This window comes from Thamnophis sirtalis, unplaced genomic scaffold (genome assembly GCF_051295495.1).
Source record: "Thamnophis sirtalis isolate CommonGarterSnake01/CBP01778 unplaced genomic scaffold, rThaSir2_p1.2 scaffold_5, whole genome shotgun sequence".
Classification (NCBI taxonomy): domain Eukaryota; kingdom Metazoa; phylum Chordata; class Lepidosauria; order Squamata; family Natricidae; genus Thamnophis; species Thamnophis sirtalis.
This window is the reverse complement of record NW_028261385.1, coordinates 116,102,294-116,119,503: the sequence shown is the minus strand read 5'-3', so window position 1 is coordinate 116,119,503 and position 17,210 is coordinate 116,102,294. Positions and strand designations below refer to the sequence as shown.

The following is a 17,210-nucleotide window of genomic DNA, read 5'->3' as shown; positions in this document are numbered from 1 at the left end:
GGCAGTAGCAGCCTTGTGCGAGCAACACAGGGAGTGAAATTCAAAAGTGCCAAACAGCTCTCAGTCAAACTCAGCTGGTAAGTTCTGATTGTGGCTTACAAAATTATTTGCATATCATTTTTTTTTCAAAAATTTAATTGCTGTTTAGAAACCAAGAGACTGACAGTTCTAATCCTGCCTTAGGCATGGAAGTCAGCAGAGTGACCTTGGGCCAAATCACTTTCTCCAAGCCCATCCCACCTCACAGCGTGGTTGTGAGGATAATAGGAGCAGGAAAGATGTGTTTGCCACCTTGAATTATTTATTAAAAAATAATAAAAGCAGGATAAAAATAAATGACCAGCAAAAGAAACATATGTAGTTTCCATAGAACACGTAAGAGTGAAATTTAGAATTTTGTTTAAATTCTAGTTTTTTAAAAATGGGGGGTGGGGGGAGATGACTGTTAAAACAGCATAGGTCTGGAACGATGGTGAGAATTTTAGTAAACGGCACGTTTTCTTGCAGAATTCTAACCAACCAACCAGTTTTATTCATGTAGAAGATTATACAAATTCAAGTATCCGTTTTAGGGAGTTACAATACTATAAATTTTGAGAAGCCCTGCCCTAAACAACGTGCTAGACTAGGACATCAGAACAAGAAGTCCTGGAAGGGGCTCCTTCTAGGCAAATTACTTAGTACAGGAAAGTTACCCTCAGGTTGAGCTCTGGTGCGAAATGCAACGGAATGTTGGAAAGTGTGTAAAGCAGTGTTTTTCAACCTTGGCAACTTGAAGATGCCCGGACTTCCACTCCCAGAATTCCCCAGTCAGCATTCGCTGGCTGGGGAATTCTGGGAGTGGAAGTCCGGACATTTTCAAGTTGCCAAGGTTGAGAAACACTGGTGTAAAGGGTCTCCTATAATTGAGACGAGTTTTCTTGCTAAAAAAAAAAATCATCGAATTCACCTCTATGGAGAAGCGGTGAATACTAACCGCTCCACTGGTGATCCACCCCAGAGCATGCCTAACCCTCTTGCAGTGTACTAGAGTTACGTTACAGTTATTTTATACAGAGGAAAGCACGTGCCACCACTAGCAAAGGAGCTGGAAATAATTCGGCTCAACCCGCCGAGTGAGCGACTTCGTGAATATGCATCCAATGTCACTTCTTTCGTCATAAACCAGAGCAGGAATCGAATTACTAGACCGACGTTTCTTAACGAGTAAACTAAAGGGCAGAACGGGGCTTCCTTTCCCCGATTGGCTCAATCCTGTTCCGAAAGGAAGCGCCGGCCCCCTCGAGTCCTGGCGATGGGGGGCTCCGTTCTCTCCCCGCCTCCGCACACGCGGCCGCCTGGGCGGCCAGAGGCTCCCCAGCAGTACTTGAGTAGCCTTTTCGGCAGCAGCGGCGCCTCAGAGGGCGGGAAGAGCCACGGCGGCGCTTCCTGCGGGATCCATATTCCCCGAAGATCCTAGGGTTTGAGAGTGGATAGACTTCGACTAAATAAAAAGGTTGTGTTTTTCTTGCCCTGACCAAGCACTTCATTATTACCTCACTCGACGCTTAGGATAGATTTTGCCTGTATTTTGGTCAAAAACTACCATTTTATGCACGCTCATTAATCAAGACCATCGCTGGGTGGCAGTAGGACCCACGAAAAGCTCCCCTTATACGGTACTGCCATTTAACGATCGCCAGGATTTATGCAGTCCAGGATACAGTATTTCTACAGCACTGTCATTGCTCTTGCAAAGCAGGAACGCGGTTTTACTCCATAGCAAGATTTTACCCTAGGACCAAGAGACCGAAGCCACGACAGTTCTCGCTGTTCCGTGATAGCAACGCGCCGCCTCCTTTCATCAAAACGGCAAAGTCCCTCCCCCCCATCGCTCCGGGCCTTGCGAATCAGAAGCGGCGAATCAGAAGCGGTGGGGGCGATTGGGCAGAAATTGCCGCTCTGTTTCTCCTGCCTGCCTGGTTGCTGCTGCCCCTGCCGGAACGGCTAGAGTGCTGGAAGTACGTTTGGACCAAGCGCTACCCCTGCAGGAGACCGCAGGGAGGAGACTGCGGGACGGCCTCGTCCTTTCTCCCGCTCGACTCTGCGGGAACACAAGCGAATTCCTTGTAAGACCGAGCTTATTTAGCGCGCGCGTGCACGCGTATGTGTATGTTGGCCTGGACCCCCTCATTGCTCCTCCTCGTCCTCCCCCCCCCGGAAACATTTTAGAAATCTGAGTTGGCAATTATGACCACAGAAGTTGATTCACACCTATATATCCTTTTGTGAGCCCCACAAATTATTATGTTTAGTTTTGAACTTTTCCTTGAAAGGCTCGAAGGTTGCAAAATTTGCAACCGTTTCTTGAGAAGGCTCGGCAGTGTGGATGTTCCTAAAACACAATAAGGAGATCCATTAATAAAAATGAATAGAATAAAAGTAACTATACAGGAGTCTCTCATGTTCTTTGGTGCACTCTGAACTTGTTTTCTTGCAGATATTTCATTACCAAACTAGATAGCAATAGCAATAGCAGTTAGACTTATATACCGCTTCATAGGGTTTTCAGCCCTCTCTAAGCTGTTTACAGAGTCAGCATATCGCCCTCACAGTCTGGGTCCTCATTTCACCCACCTCGGAAGGATGGAATTACCTCCCTCCGTCCCATCAGATCGCATAGAGTAGGCCTCCTCCGAATTCCATCCGCCAGTCAGTGCCAACTGGCGACTACGTGGAGGAGAGCCTTCTCAGTTGCAGCTCCGACGCTATGGAACAATCTCCCCGTGGAGATCCGCACCCTCACCACCGTCCAGGCCTTCCACACAGCCCTTAAGATCTGGCTATCCCGTCAGGCCTGGGGATAAGACCTTATTCTCGCCCCTCCCGAATGTTGAATGAATGTTGGGTTTTTATTGCTAATTATTTCTACTCACATTTTCTTTTTGTGTTTTGTCCTGCACTCCCCCCCGCCTTATTATTGTAAGCCGCCCTGAGTCCCCTCAGGGAAAAGGGCGGCCTATAAATGCTTAATAAAATGAAAATGAAAATGGAAGGCTGAGTCAACCTTGAGCTGGTGAGGATAGAACCGCTGAACTGCAGATAACAGTCAGCTGAAGTGGCCTGCAGTACTACACCTAACCACTGAGCCACCTCGGCACTTAGGTAGATAACATCAACATTGCTAGTAGGAAGTGAGGTCTCTACTAGCATTGATTACCATAAGTTACTAGTTTGGTAATGGAATGTCTGAAAGAAAACAGCCTAGTTTAGAGAGTACCAAGGACCCCACAGTTCAGTGCTGAGCTACAAACATTGCCTTTTATAGAAATTTGTCCCTCAACTAATCTTAATTTGACTCATTAAACTGAACTGTTTCCACAGAGTTTCCACAGAGTTAGGAAGTTACAGTACACAGTTAATCCCAAAATTTGCCAAGTCTGAACTATCTCATACTTGTATAAGTTTGGGCTGCAGTACCTCAAGAAAGAGGCTTATTTTGCTTCCCTCTGTAGTAAATGTTATTTCTCAAAATGTCAGTGAGTTAGAGATAAGAGGTTCTCCTAAAACAGCAGGGTGTTTAAAAAATTTGCTGACTTAAGCTTTTGTATCTGCTCTCTTTTAATCAGAACCTAATTATTGCAATTGAATTACATTAAAGCAATATGACTGTGCCCCTGATCACTACAATATAGTATTTATTATTAAAGCAATATGAGATTGCTCTAAACATACATGGGATCTTGGGGAGATGAGAAACCAGATATGTGGTACACAATGTAAACACATAAGTGATATATCAATTTCATGACACAACTGACTCCTTTCTCAGGATTACATAGATGGGGAAAGGTGCATTTATAATTAATGTTATCAGAGTGGGTTGAAAGGTTGAGTTTCTTCATTATCCGTAGACATATTACACAATATCTGTATATACTATATTTTTACTGAAACAGAAGATGCTGGATGTTGGGAAATGGCCATTATTTGCTCTCCACTCTCAAGAGGAATTGAAGTTAATTCGTCAGGTTTGCGTATTTGGCAGTGCTGGCAATGAAGTTGTTTATGCAACTGAAAATGATGAGGTAACTTTTGAAGATATAACAGTTAATAGCTGTCTTGGTATCGACTTTAACTTTAATTGTTCATGATTCCATACAAATCTGAAGCTTGACATGCCAAGAATCTTTCCGTGCACATTTGTATTAAGATTTATTTATTTTATTTATTATTAGACTTCTATACCGCTTAATAGGGCTTTCAGCCCTCTCTAAGCGGTTTACAAATTTTTTAGCAAATTGAGTCAGCAACTTGCCCCCACAGTCTGGGTCCTCATTTCACCCACCTCAGAAGGATGGAAGGCTGAGTGGACCTTGAGCCGGTGAGATTTGAACCGCTGCAGATCACAGTCAGCTGAAGTGGCCTGCAGTACTGCACCCTAACCACTGCGCCACCTCGGCTCATCATTTGGAAGGCATGAAATTTCTCCCTGCCTTGCTTAATATGTAGCTTTTCCCCGAGTCTAACACAAAAAAGAATAAATATGCAATATTGTACATCTGTTAAATAAGCATCACTTGCATGTTTATTATAAAAAAAATTGGCTTTATTAATGTACATTTTTGGTTTCCTTTAGGGCAGAATACATGGCAGAAATGTGGCTAAAATATATATCTTCAAATATGTAAACTCAAAATTCACTATAAATGTATTTGGGATGTTTTTAAATATTTTAATTATATATGCTTATAAAAGTATTTTGGTACTGACAGTATTATTGTGTAATAGGTTTTTGCTTTAGGCACTAACTGCAGTGGATGTTTGGGAATTGGTGATGTACAGAGCAGCATTGAACCTCGAAGAATAGATATTTTTTGTGGCAAAAAATTAGCTTCCCTCAGTTATGGAAGTGGACCTCATGTTGTTCTGGCTACTACTGGTATGTTATGTGGTTCTAACTGTGGTTATTTTATTAATATATTCCTTGGCAAGGGTGTTTTGTTCTTTCTTTTGAAAATAGCTATTATTAAGAAAGGAAAGTTAAGAAATTCTGGGGAGATGCTGAAATTACTTTTCTTGACTTGTACTTGACAAAGTTAAACAATGCAATGATTAAATGAGTCACACGCTATTGTATTATTTTTATGCTGCAGGTATTAAGAGAATCCAGTTTAACCCATTGACTTGTCAGAAGCCCTGAGAAGTTCTTAAATGACAATCATGTAACCCTAGGAGACTGCAGCCATTGTAAATATAATGCTGGCTGCTAACTACCTGAACTTTATTTGTGTGAATGCTGCACAAGTTGTAAGTGTGAGGACTGATCATAAAATCATTTTTTCAACACCGTCATAACTTCAAACAGTCATAAAAAAAAGTGGTCATAAGTTAAGGACTCCTTGTAATAACACTTAGCAATTTACTTTTAAATGTCACATGGCTAAGAAATATTCAAAATTTGTAATAAAACTGATCTTGGATGACAGGTAAGCTTTTTTAATTTTAGGATATATTTATTCTATAGTTGTACATATTCTTCATTAAATGTTACAAAGCATCATGAGAAATGAAATGTGTTTCTACCTCAAAACACATTATCAAAAATCAAGCAAGTCTATACAATCTGACTAGGTTAAAAGTTTCAAATTTTGTTTCTGTTTGCCCTAGAGTTTTGGTTAATGGGATATGCTAAAAATACATTATTTTGTTAAAGTCCCTCTTTATAGATTTATGTAAATTAGATTATATATGTGCTTGGATACAGCAGCAAGATGGGATATAAAAAACAACAAATTATTGATTGAATATAATGCATCCTATACCTAGTGATGTTAGGGAATTAATTAGGAGATAGTAGATTGCACTAAAAAGACATTAGGGAATGGAAAAAACAATATATCAGTATTGCATGAAGATAATTTCTTTCTAGAGAATTAAATTTTATCCAAATTTCCTTGAAATATTCTAGAAGTGACCTATATTTGGTGGGCTCTGAAAGGTTCCCTCTCAAGATTTACAAGGAACAATGAACAGACTCTGTTTATAAGATCATTGCAGTTGCTGAGCTGTGCTTCATTGTTTTGATACTGTTCAATTTTAGGTTATAATAATAGCACTGTACTGTATTTTTCGGAGTATAAGATGCACTTTTTTCCCTCCTAAAATAGGCTGAGAATTTTGGGTGCGTCTTATACTCTGAATGTAGCCCCTCCCACCTGCCGGTCCCTACACTTTGGCCTCCGCGTGTACTCTTCCTGGCTGCAGAAATTGCCACCAACAATGGGTTGTGATTTTGGGCTCCACGCGTTGCACTTTCAGCCTCCAAATGCTCAATGCATGGTGTCCAAAATGGCTACCCGGAAAAGTTGCCTTCTCTTACCCCTTCCCCGCTTTGCTTGCTTTAGTCACTGGAGTTCCCTCCAACAATCAGCTGTGCTTTAGAAGCACAGCCCCCACCATCCCCAACCTCAAAACCAGTGAATAAACTAATGTGCTGAAGTTGACCAGGCTAAGGACTAGCCAGATGAATACCTGGTAGGGAGAATTCCCCCCCCCCCCTATTTTCCTCCCCCAAAACTAAGGTGCGTTTTATACTCCGAAAAATACGGTATATACTTCATAGTGCTTTACAGCCCTCTCTGAGCGGTTTACAGACAGAATATTTCCCTCAACAATCTGGGTCCTCATTTTACCCACATTGGAAGGATGAAAGGCTGAGTCAAGCTTAAGCTGGTCAGAATCGAATTCCTAGCTGTGGGCAGAGTTAGCCTGCAGTTCTGCATTCAGGCCACTGTGTTATACTTAAAAAAAATGTTAAAATGAAATTTCTGTTGGGTTATTTAAATTTATTTAGAGACATCTCTGAATAAAGAAGAGATCATGAAATAGCCACTTGTTCTCCAGCCTAGATGATTAATGTAGTTAATAACAAGCTAGACTTCTAAGCTGAATAGTAAATTGCATCTGTTCTAGTTTCATACTGTTGTTATGAGTGCATGTAGGATTCATAACATGCTGCCATTTCCGTTTGCATTCTTTCTCTCATTGCAAAATCTACAGAGATTGGTTTACATTGATTTACATTGATTTGATGAATGCTGCTTTCCATGAGAGCAGATGACAGAAATTTCTTCATTTTGCAATAAAGGGATTGCACGTGGGGTAAAGCGCGGCACGAGGGGCTGCAGCATGCTGCCCTGATCAACTGGCTTATAGTTGGCGGCAGGCATCCCTTGCTAGGGTTTCCCCCTTCCTCCGCCTGGCTCTCAGCCTCCTCCTTTGCTTACACTCCCTTCCCGCTTGGCACAGAAAAGGGGCCCAACTTTACAATAGGCCACCTTGGCCCTGGGCCACCGCGGGCACTGCTAGCTGCATCTCGCTTTGGGTAAAGGAGGAGCAGAGGAGGTCATAAGGCAGAAGAGAAACTTCTTCCCCTTGCCCTCCGGATTGCCAGCATGAGCATGGCTCTTCAGGAGCTCAGCAACAGCATGAGTAGCAACAACAGCTGTCCACACACCCGCTTTAGGTTGAGGGCAGGCTTGTTTTGCAAAAGCACAGTGCAGCCGAGGGTTAAAGAAACCACCCGATGCAAAGGCGGGGATGCTTTTTGCAGGGAGGGCAGATGCCATATCCACAACTTTTATCCCTTGCCCACCAACCTACCCTCCCCCCCCCGCATGTCCAGGCACTATGTTGGGGGAACTTGGGTGTGACTGGTCTTGAACGCACGTCCCCCACTGCCCACCTCCACGCTTTTGCAGATTGGCTGGCTGTGGAGCATGGGCCCTTTTTGAAGCCAGGTTGAGTCCTTCCTTGGGATGGATGCCCATACACGAGGGGCACAGGCTAGGACCAGGTCCGGAGGAGATGCCTAGAGCACCGATGGAGGTCCGATAAGTCCGAATCGAACCGAGCAATGGTAACCACCTGCACCAAGGAATACACCAGGGCACTTAGGGCAGCGAAAAGATCTCACATAGCCACCTTGGTTGCGTCCGCTGAGTCCCGCCCAGCCACCCTGTTTAAGATAACCCGCTCCCTATTAAATAAAAGGGAAGCGAGGGAACCCTTGCAGGGCAGAGCTGAGGATTATGCCCAATTCTTAACGGACAAAATTGCTCGGTTTCGGTCGGACTTGGACTCCATCCCTGCAGTTCCAGCCGAGGCACAAGAGGATCAGGTAGAACATCTCTGGGTTGAGTTTCAGGATGTTACCCCCGGGGATGTGGACAAGGCCATGAGGGCTGTAAGTGCCTCCACCTGCGTACTGGACCCGTGTCCCTCATGGCTGGTTACTAACAGCAGTGAGGTGACACGAGGCTGGATCCAGGCGGTTATGACCGCCTCTCTTCGGGAGGGGAACTTCCCCGCCGCACTGAAAGCGGCGGTGGTGAGACCCCTCCTAAAGAAGCCATCTTTGGATCCAGCTGTTCTTAATAACTATCGCCCAGTCTCCAACCTTCCCTTCCTTGGGAAGGTTGTTGAGAAGGTGGTGGCCTTTCAGCTCCAACGGTCCTTGGAGGAAGCAAACTATCTCGACCCCTTCCAGTCAGGCTTCAGACCCGGTTACAGCACAGAAACCGCTTTGGTCGCATTGACCGATGATCTCTGGAGAGCCAGAGATGGAGGATATTCCTCCATCCTGGTCCTCCTTGACCTCTCAGCGGCTTTCGATACCATCGACCATGGTATCCTTCTGCGACGACTGCGGGAGGTGGGAGTGGGAGGCACCGTATTGCGGTGGTTCTCCTCCTATCTCTCGGACAGGTCGCAGTCGGTGTTAGTGGGGGGGCAGAGATCGTCCCCTAGACCCCTAACATATGGGGTGCCTCAGGGCTCGGTCTTATCCCCCCTACTATTCAACATCTACATGAAACCGCTGGGAGAGATCATCCGTAGGCACGGGATCAGATACCATCAATATGCGGACGATACCCAGTTGTATCTGTCCGCCCCGTGCCAACTCAATGAAGCAGCAGACGTGATGAGCCGAGGCCTTGAGGCCGTTATGGACTGGATGAGGGTTAACAAGCTTGTGCTCAACCCAGAAAAGACCGAGTGGCTGTTGTGTTTCCCTCCCAAAGATTCGACCAATATTCCATCACTCAGGCTGGGGGGTCAAATTTTATACCCCTCAGAGAGGGTTCGCAACTTGGGAGTCCTCCTGGATCCACAGCTATCATTTGACCACCACCTGACGGCTGTGACGGGGCATTCGCCCAGGTTCGCCTGGTGCGCCAGTTGCGACCCTACCTGAATCGGGAGGCACTCACAACAGTCACTCGGGCCCTTGTGACCTCTAGGCTGGAATACTGCAATGTGCTCTACATGGGGCTGCCCTTGAAGAGCATCCGGCGACTTCAGCTAGTACAGAACGCGGCCGCGTGAGTGATTGTGGGTGCACCTCGGTTCACCCACATAACACCTATCCTCCGCGAGCTGCGTTGGCTACCTGTCGATCTCCGGATGCGCTTCAAGGTGCTATTAGTCACCCATAAAGCCCTGCATGGTAGTGGATCTGGATATTGAGAGACCGCCTCCTGCCAATTACCTCCCTGCGACCAATTAGATCTCACAGATTGGGCCTCCTCCGTATTCCATCGGCCAGCCAGTGCCGGCTGGCAACTACAAGGAGGAGGGCCTTCTCAGTAGTAGCCCCGACCCTTTGGAACGAACTCCCCGTGGAGATTCGTACCCTCACCACCGTCCAGGCCTTCCGCACAGCCCTTAAGAACTGGCTAGCCCGTCAGGCCTGGGGACAAGGATAGTTGCCCCTCCCGAATGATGAATGTATGTTGCTTATTACTTTTATTATATGTGTCTATGTCATTGTTTGTATTTCCCCTCTCTGATTTTATGTGAGCCGCCCTGAGTCCCCTCAGGGAAAAGGGCGGCCTACAAATGTTAATAAACATTACAAACAAACATTACAAACATTACAGGTGCCCTCATCTGTTTCTCCCAAAGGTGCTTTTTTTCTCCAAGAGGCAACTGGACTTTCTGCTTTTTCTTTGAAGACCTTTCACTTCTCCAGGAAGCTTCTTCAGCTCTGAGGAAGCTTCTGGAGGAGCTGAAGAAGCTTCTTGGAGGAGAAGTGAAAAGTCTTCAAAGAAAAAGCAGAAAAAGTCTAGCTGCCTCTAGGGGACAAAAAGCATTTTTGGGTCATCCTGGATGACCAAGAATCCCCATAGACATCCCTCATCCTAGCTTTCTGATGCCTCCTAGCCTTGCTTGCCTTCCATCCTTTGTGGTGGCCACTCTCCCAAAGCCCATGATAGTTGAGCATCAATAAGTCTTGTAGTATCAAGGATGGCTGAGGGTTCAGAGGTGGCACACACCCACGGTTTCCTAATTGCCAGGGCTATTTGGGAAAGCTAAGCTGGAGAGACCTGGTCTGTCCCGAACTTTTGAAGCTGGTGGGCTCTGGATAAAAATCAAAACCTGAGCTTGATGCTGACCTAAAGGATTTTGTTGAAATCTTGGTTCAAGTTTTGGAGAAAGACTTATTTCACCCTGAACTTGTGACTGCTTTCATCAAACCTTAGAGTGATTTAGAAAGAGAGAAAGAAAGAGAAAGAGGGAAAGAAAGAAAGAAAGAAAAAGAAAGAAAGAAAGAAAGAAAGAAGGAGGGAGGAAAACAGAAAGAGACAAAGAAAGAAGGAGGGAGGGAAGAGAGAAAGAAAGTGGGAGAGATACACGGAAGGAAGGAATGGGGGAGAGTGAGAGAAAAAAAGAGAAAGAAAGAGAAGGAGAGAAAGAAAGAGAAGGAAAGGAAGAAAAAAAGAGAGAGAAAGAAAGAGAACTTGTGACCACAATTGAGCCCAAAATTTTAGTTGCTAAGCAAGAGCGTCATTTAGCGAGTTTCACCACATTTTCCAAGTTGGCCATGCCCACATGGTCACATGACCTCCAAGCCACTCCCACAAAATAAACCACACCTACAGAAGAGGTTCTAAAAAAATTTGAAACCCACCACTGGGTCTGATCCTGGAATTTCTCTCCAACCCTCCAATGCATTTTGTTCCTTGTCCAGTGTCTCGCAACATACAAAAGAGGCAGCTGGTGGAACAGGCCATTTGACATCTTCTACAGATCAGGGTCATTCAAGCTGTGCCCAAGGGCCAAGAACACCAGGCATTCTACTCCTGGCTGTTTGTGGTGCCAAAAGCCTCGGGGGGATGGAGACCCATTCTGGATCTCAAAGTCTTGAACCGATTCGTCATTTATTGACGGTTCAAGGTACACTCCTTGCAGTCCATCTTGGAGAGCATCTGCAAGGGAGACCTCTCCTTGGTGGACCTCATGGAGGCATATCTGCATATTCCCATCCTTCGTGAACACAGACAGTTCCTTCGGTTCAAGTATGGGGGACATCATTTCCAGTACCGAGCCCTCCCCATCGGGCTGTCATCAGCAGGTCCTGGCGGTGATAGTGGCCCACCCCCGCTTCAGATCGGTCCAGATCCAAGTCTGTCTGGATGACATTCTCTTGCTTTCCCCCTCCATCGGGCAAGCTCACAGAGACATTCACACCACCATTCAAGTCCTACAGGAGCTAGGCTTCTCAATAAATCTTGCAAAGAGCTGTCTGAACCCAGACACTCGTATCCTACATCTGGGCGCCTTAATAGATACTGTGCAGGGGAAAGTGTTCCTCTCAGCAGATCGACGGAACAGTCTGCAGGATTTGGCCAGAACAATCCACACCCGTCGCAGAGCCCAACTTCTCCAATTGTCTCATCTGTTGGGGAAGATGGTGTCCTGCTTCTACATCGTGCCATGGGCACGCCTCCACAGCCGTTGCCTGCAATGGTACCTGCTACCGTACCAGAAGAGCAACCTCAGCTGCTCCCTGCAACAGGTTTGCATTCCCCCACATGTGACAAAGTCCTTGGGGTGGTGGCTATCACCAGCATTGACTCACGAAAGTCTTTTGAGAGCCAGTTCATCTCACACTCACCACGGATGCCAGTCTGATGGAGTGGGAGACCCACTTCCAAACAGGGATGGCACAGGGACTATGGTCACAAGCCGATTGTGCCAACACCATCAATTGGCTGGAACTGCGGACAATCCAGCTAGCCCTTCGGCGATTTCAGAACACTGTGTGCAACACCCATGTTCTCGTCCTCATGGACAACACCACTGCAAAGGCTCACGTAAATCGGCAAGGGGGGGGATGAGGTCCGAACCACTGATGAGGGAGGTGTGGTTGTTGGGGCTTTGGGTGGAAGCCCATCTTCTCCCTCAGGGCAGAACACATCTCGGGTATCAACAACACTCAAGCCGATTGGCTCAGATAGACCACAGCGAGTGGAGCATCTCACACAACCTCTTCCAGGACCTGTCCCACTGATACGGGAGACCAGTACTCGACCTCGGGCCTTCTATACGTGTTTCCTCCTCTGCCTCTAATACAGAGAGTGATGTGGAAAATGCCAGACGAGGCGGAAATTCTCCTTTTGGCACCACATTGGCCCCGCTGTCCCTTGTTCGGGGACCTATCAGTAACACCTCCATGCCGTATTCTGTTGCACAAGCTCTTCCTCTCACAAGGCTCGATCCATCATCCAGACCCGCATTGGTTGCAACTAACAGTGTGGAGGTTGAGCAGGAGGCGCTGAGAGCAGATGGGCTGTCGGACATTGTCATTCAAACCATACAAGCTTCACAACGCCCATCTACAACTCGAATATGCAATGCTACCTGGAGAGCTTTTAGCAAGTGGTGTTCCTCTTCTAACATTGTTCCTCTGGCTAATGTTTTAGACTTTCTCCAACAGGGCCTCATCAAAGGTCTTTCGCCAAACATGTTGAGATGTCAAGTGGCGGCCCTCTCTACAGTCCTAACTCTACCGACAAGTGAGCCCATCTCTCACCTGACACACATTCGACAGTTCCTCCAAGGAGCGACCAATATTCGTCCTCCCAGCATGCATAGGTACCCAACTTGGGATCTAACCGAGGTTTTAGACTTTCTCACTAAGGCTCCATTCGAACCATTACGGACTGTCTCTCTACAGTATCTCACTCTCAAAGTCACCTTCTTAATCGCAGTGACTTCAGTTAGACAAATTTCTGAAATTGCGACTGTCAATTAGAAGCAACCTCTGCATCTTTCATGCAGATAGGGTCATTCTCCGTCTCGATCCAAAGGGAACTAATCCTTTCATAAAAATCAAAGAACTTGTACTACCAAATTTTTGTCCACATCCTACTCATAGGTTAAAACAGAAGTGGCATAACCTAGACGTTCACAGGGCTTTATGTATTTACATCAAACATACTGCTTCATTTAGGCATTCTGAGGCCTTACTAATTTCTTTTCAACCAGCTTCCCTTGGCTCCAAGATCTCTTCTTCCACTGTAGGGCACTGGCTTAGAGCCTGTATTTCTAAGGCATACAGGGCGAACGATCTGCATCCTCCTCAAGGCATAATGGCTCACTCCACCCGGAATGTGACCACGACTGCAGCCTGGGCTACTCAGGCTTCAGTGGAGGAAATTTGTAGGGTGGTCACGTGGACATCCCCAGCCCCCTTTATTCGCCATTATAAGATAGAACTCTTTGTTTCTGCTGAAGCTGCCTTTAGAAAGAGGGGGCTTATAACAAGTCCATTCCTTGGAGTCCTTTTCCATGGGGACCGGATTCCTCCCTTAACCCAAGCTTGGGTATGTCCCTATCTGACTGCTGTCTCCACCAATCGTAGAGAATGGGTGTTGGTACTTACTTGATATTCTCACTGCAGGTGAAGACAGCAGTCAACCCCACCCTGTTCCAGTCAGGGCCCAGCCTTTGATAGGACTAGGATAGGCCTCTCTCTTCCCTTTCTTTTTCCTTTCTTCTCTATCATCATATCAACTCCCCCTCAGTCCATCTTCATCGAAAGCTGGGGAGGAGCTTCACGGAGGATGGTTTTATAAACTGTAGACTCAGCCCTATTGGTTACTGGACGGAGTTAACCCTATTTGACTGCTGTCTCCACCTGCAGTGAGAATGAGTGTATCAAGTCATAACCAATACCCATTCTTCATGTAAGGTCCATTTGGATTCTTAATTCCTGTATCTGGACAAGCCTTGGACCAGACCATTTAGGGAATGAGTTCCCATAATGTTTTACTTTTTGGACAAATGCTACAGGCCATCTGCCCAGTTCCACAGTAATAAAATGGTTGTGAAAATTTGTCACTATTGATTAATTATCATAGTTTTTATTTTGAATAGAGTGAGTTATTTAAGATGGTCATATTTGCATGTCACAAAAGTATGTGCATACAGTAGATGTTCTGTCCCCCCTTCACGGCTCGTTAACAAATGGCAAGCAGACAAACTTAAAAGGACTTTTCTTTATCAGTTCTCGGCTCCGACTGGCTTTGAGCCCAGAAATAACATAAATAGAGTCTTTGACCAGATAACTGAATGAAAACAAATCTTTCTTACGGCAACACAAGTTGAACAAAACGAAAGCAAAACACTTCTTCCAAAGTCTCTATGAATCAGGGTTACAGAAATACAGAGCACTTTTTCCAAAGTCTCTATAAATCAGGGTTACAAAAATACAAAGCACTTATCCAAGTGAATCTTACATAAACCATGACTGATGATCAAACAATGTTGAACGAACCAAGGAATGTTGACTCCTGTGACTAGGGCGTGGCACCATTCGTCCTTTTATCCCCAGAATATGCCCCTAACGAGCCACAGCTGCATAATGAATCTTGTATCCCGAAAAGACTCACAGGAGACATATGCTGAGTCACAACCAGTAGATATAGTAATCATTCACTTAGCTAAATATTTTCCACCGTTATCTGTGGACCTGAACAATATCAATGTCACTTGCAAGTTCATAAAATATTCAGTTTTCTGACATGTCAGAACTATTAAATCAGATGTCAGACTTCATGTGACACTATTGCCTAGATAGGGTGTAGTTAAGGCCTAGTTGTCAGATAACTGCAGCTTACTAGGTATCTATATAAGTGATGTATAGAGAAGTGAAGAACAAGCAGTATATGTGAAATTCTAGTTCTTCAAAGTATAAACTTTCTACATTTCCAACTCAAGAAATATGTCTAAATTAGAGTTATGATGGTAGCTTTAAGAAACTGAGGTAACAGAGTAAATCTCTGAGATATATGCCCCAAAGAAGGAATCTTAGGTCTGTCAAATGTAGTTTAGCTCCAGAACATTCTGATTATATCTGCAGCTGTAAACAAGCCCTTTGAAGTCAATGTGGGGAAAAGCTTTGATATTTTGATCTTTTTCATAAGAATGGGATAATAAAAGAGAAAACAGATGGTCATATTATTTTGTATATCATGTAAAAGAAGTTCCACTTCAAGAATAACAATATTTGATTTTTTTTTAAAAAATATTTTTAATTTAAAACAAACACAATCCTTTACATGCTGTAGAAAGTGTATCAGTTGGTTACAAAAAGACTTTCGTGCATCTCTTCCACAGTCAACAAACATAATTCATATTAACTTAAGTATTTTAACTCAGATATTTATACATATTATCATCATCATAACTCCATTTTCATTTGACTATAATTATTTAAACATCATCATAAAATATACCAAAGTTTAATTCATAGCCACATACTGGCCTTTCAATTACTATTTCTAAAATCATCCACTAACACTAAACCCTTATGTCCTATTCTAGCTAAACATCCATAATATTTAATAACAAAGTTTTCTAATCGTCCTTTGCAAATCACTGTTTAAAATTTACATCCAGTTTCTATATTATACCCATTTCTATATATACATTGTTATTCTTATCCCTCCTTTATTTGACTATATCCTGTATCATAACATTTTCCCCCTAATAATCAAAACTTTAACTGTAACTAAGTTACCTTTTTTATTAATCTTTATGTATAATCCAAAGGGATTTCTAATCTTCCTTACATGGGTACATTCCATATTCATATCCAATTATACTCATCATAACACTACTCATGATTTTTTGAATTTTAACCACCACATTTTGCATTTGATAAACATCTTCAACTTCTTCATCATATTTTGCTGTTATGTGCTCTAAGTCTTCCAACTTCTTGTTTATCCTCCCATATGTATTTGGTAATTTCTGTATTTCTGAAAATATATTTTGCAGGCTCAAGATTTCTGTTTACTTTTGAAATTATGCCATTCTTTCCAGCTAACAAACACAGCTGCTCTAGCTTGGAAGGTTAAAAAAAATAAACATAGAATCACAAAAACATTTGTTTTCACTTTTCTCTGGTTAGAGATATAGTTCAAAGGGACATCTGTGTGCTTCCCTTCTTATCACTCTCTATAACCAAGCAGTAAGACCTTGCAGTGCCAAGCCAAAACAATCAGCAAAGAAAACAAAGGTGTTCCATTTCCAGTATACAAACTCCAATAAACAAACCCTCCAGCCTCCGAGCAGCAGTGTTACTATTGGAAATCTTATTTCTTTTATATATTTTTTGTATTTCAAGTTAGAAAAAAGAGTCCAATCTTTAAATGAGTTAGAAAAACAGTCCCTGAAGTCAGCAAGATGTATTCTTCCTGTTCACCATCACTGCGGGACAGTTTAGGTCCAATTGGACCACCCAGCAGCAAAAGTATTGGCTGCGGTCTCTGAGCATCGAGACCGCATGTCCATATCATAGCGACATTGGCGCCTTCTTCACAATATTTGAATATTGATTGGTTGACAGACACCATTCCCTTCTCAGCCTGCCATCTACTCTGTTTATTTGTTTCAATCTTTATTATATTGATTAATGTTAGGAAAAGTTTCTTTTTTCATTTATTTGTGATTTATGTAATTATTTCACAATGAAGGAAAATCATCTTGTTATTCATTGTAAAAAAGATAGCTTGTAATGTAGCCAGTTTTTATATCAGCCTTTCAAAACTATTTTCTTTTCTTATAGAAGGAGAAGTATATGCTTGGGGTCATAATGCTTACAGTCAACTGGGAAATGGAACAACCAGTCATAGCTACATTCCTTGCCAAATCTCCACCAACTTGATAAACAAAAAAGTAATTGAAGTTGCCTGTGGCTCACATCATTCAATGGTATTGACTGCTGATGGTGCGGTGAGAAGAATTATTGTAATTCTGTGCAAGTTGCTTTTGAATTTTGTATCAATTTTATTTTTTTATATAATTTTTATTAAAGAACAAAGAAAAGATGTGAAAAATGAAGAAAAATCAAATAAAAAGAAGAAAAATGTGTTGAA

The 17,210-nt window shown here is 43.7% G+C and overlaps 1 protein-coding gene across 5 annotated transcripts in view; it reads left to right on the top strand.

The window, feature by feature from the left end:
* The window catches only part of LOC148045603 (RCC1 and BTB domain-containing protein 2-like), a 59,281-nt gene continuing 42,071 nt past the window's right edge, over positions 1-17,210 (top strand). For 4 of the 5 annotated variants that reach the window (XM_087716694.1, XM_087716692.1, XM_087716693.1 and 1 more), the window contains exons 1-4: positions 1-77; positions 3,939-4,067; positions 4,771-4,921; positions 16,901-17,067. In XM_087716694.1, the coding sequence (XP_087572820.1) occupies positions 3,942-4,067; positions 4,771-4,921; positions 16,901-17,067 (444 nt within the window). In that variant the 5' untranslated portion in view covers positions 1-77; positions 3,939-3,941. Of the gene's footprint in view, positions 78-3,937; positions 4,068-4,770; positions 4,922-16,900; positions 17,068-17,210 lie in introns of those variants that run through there. The other variant, XM_087716695.1, reaches the window with a different exon arrangement.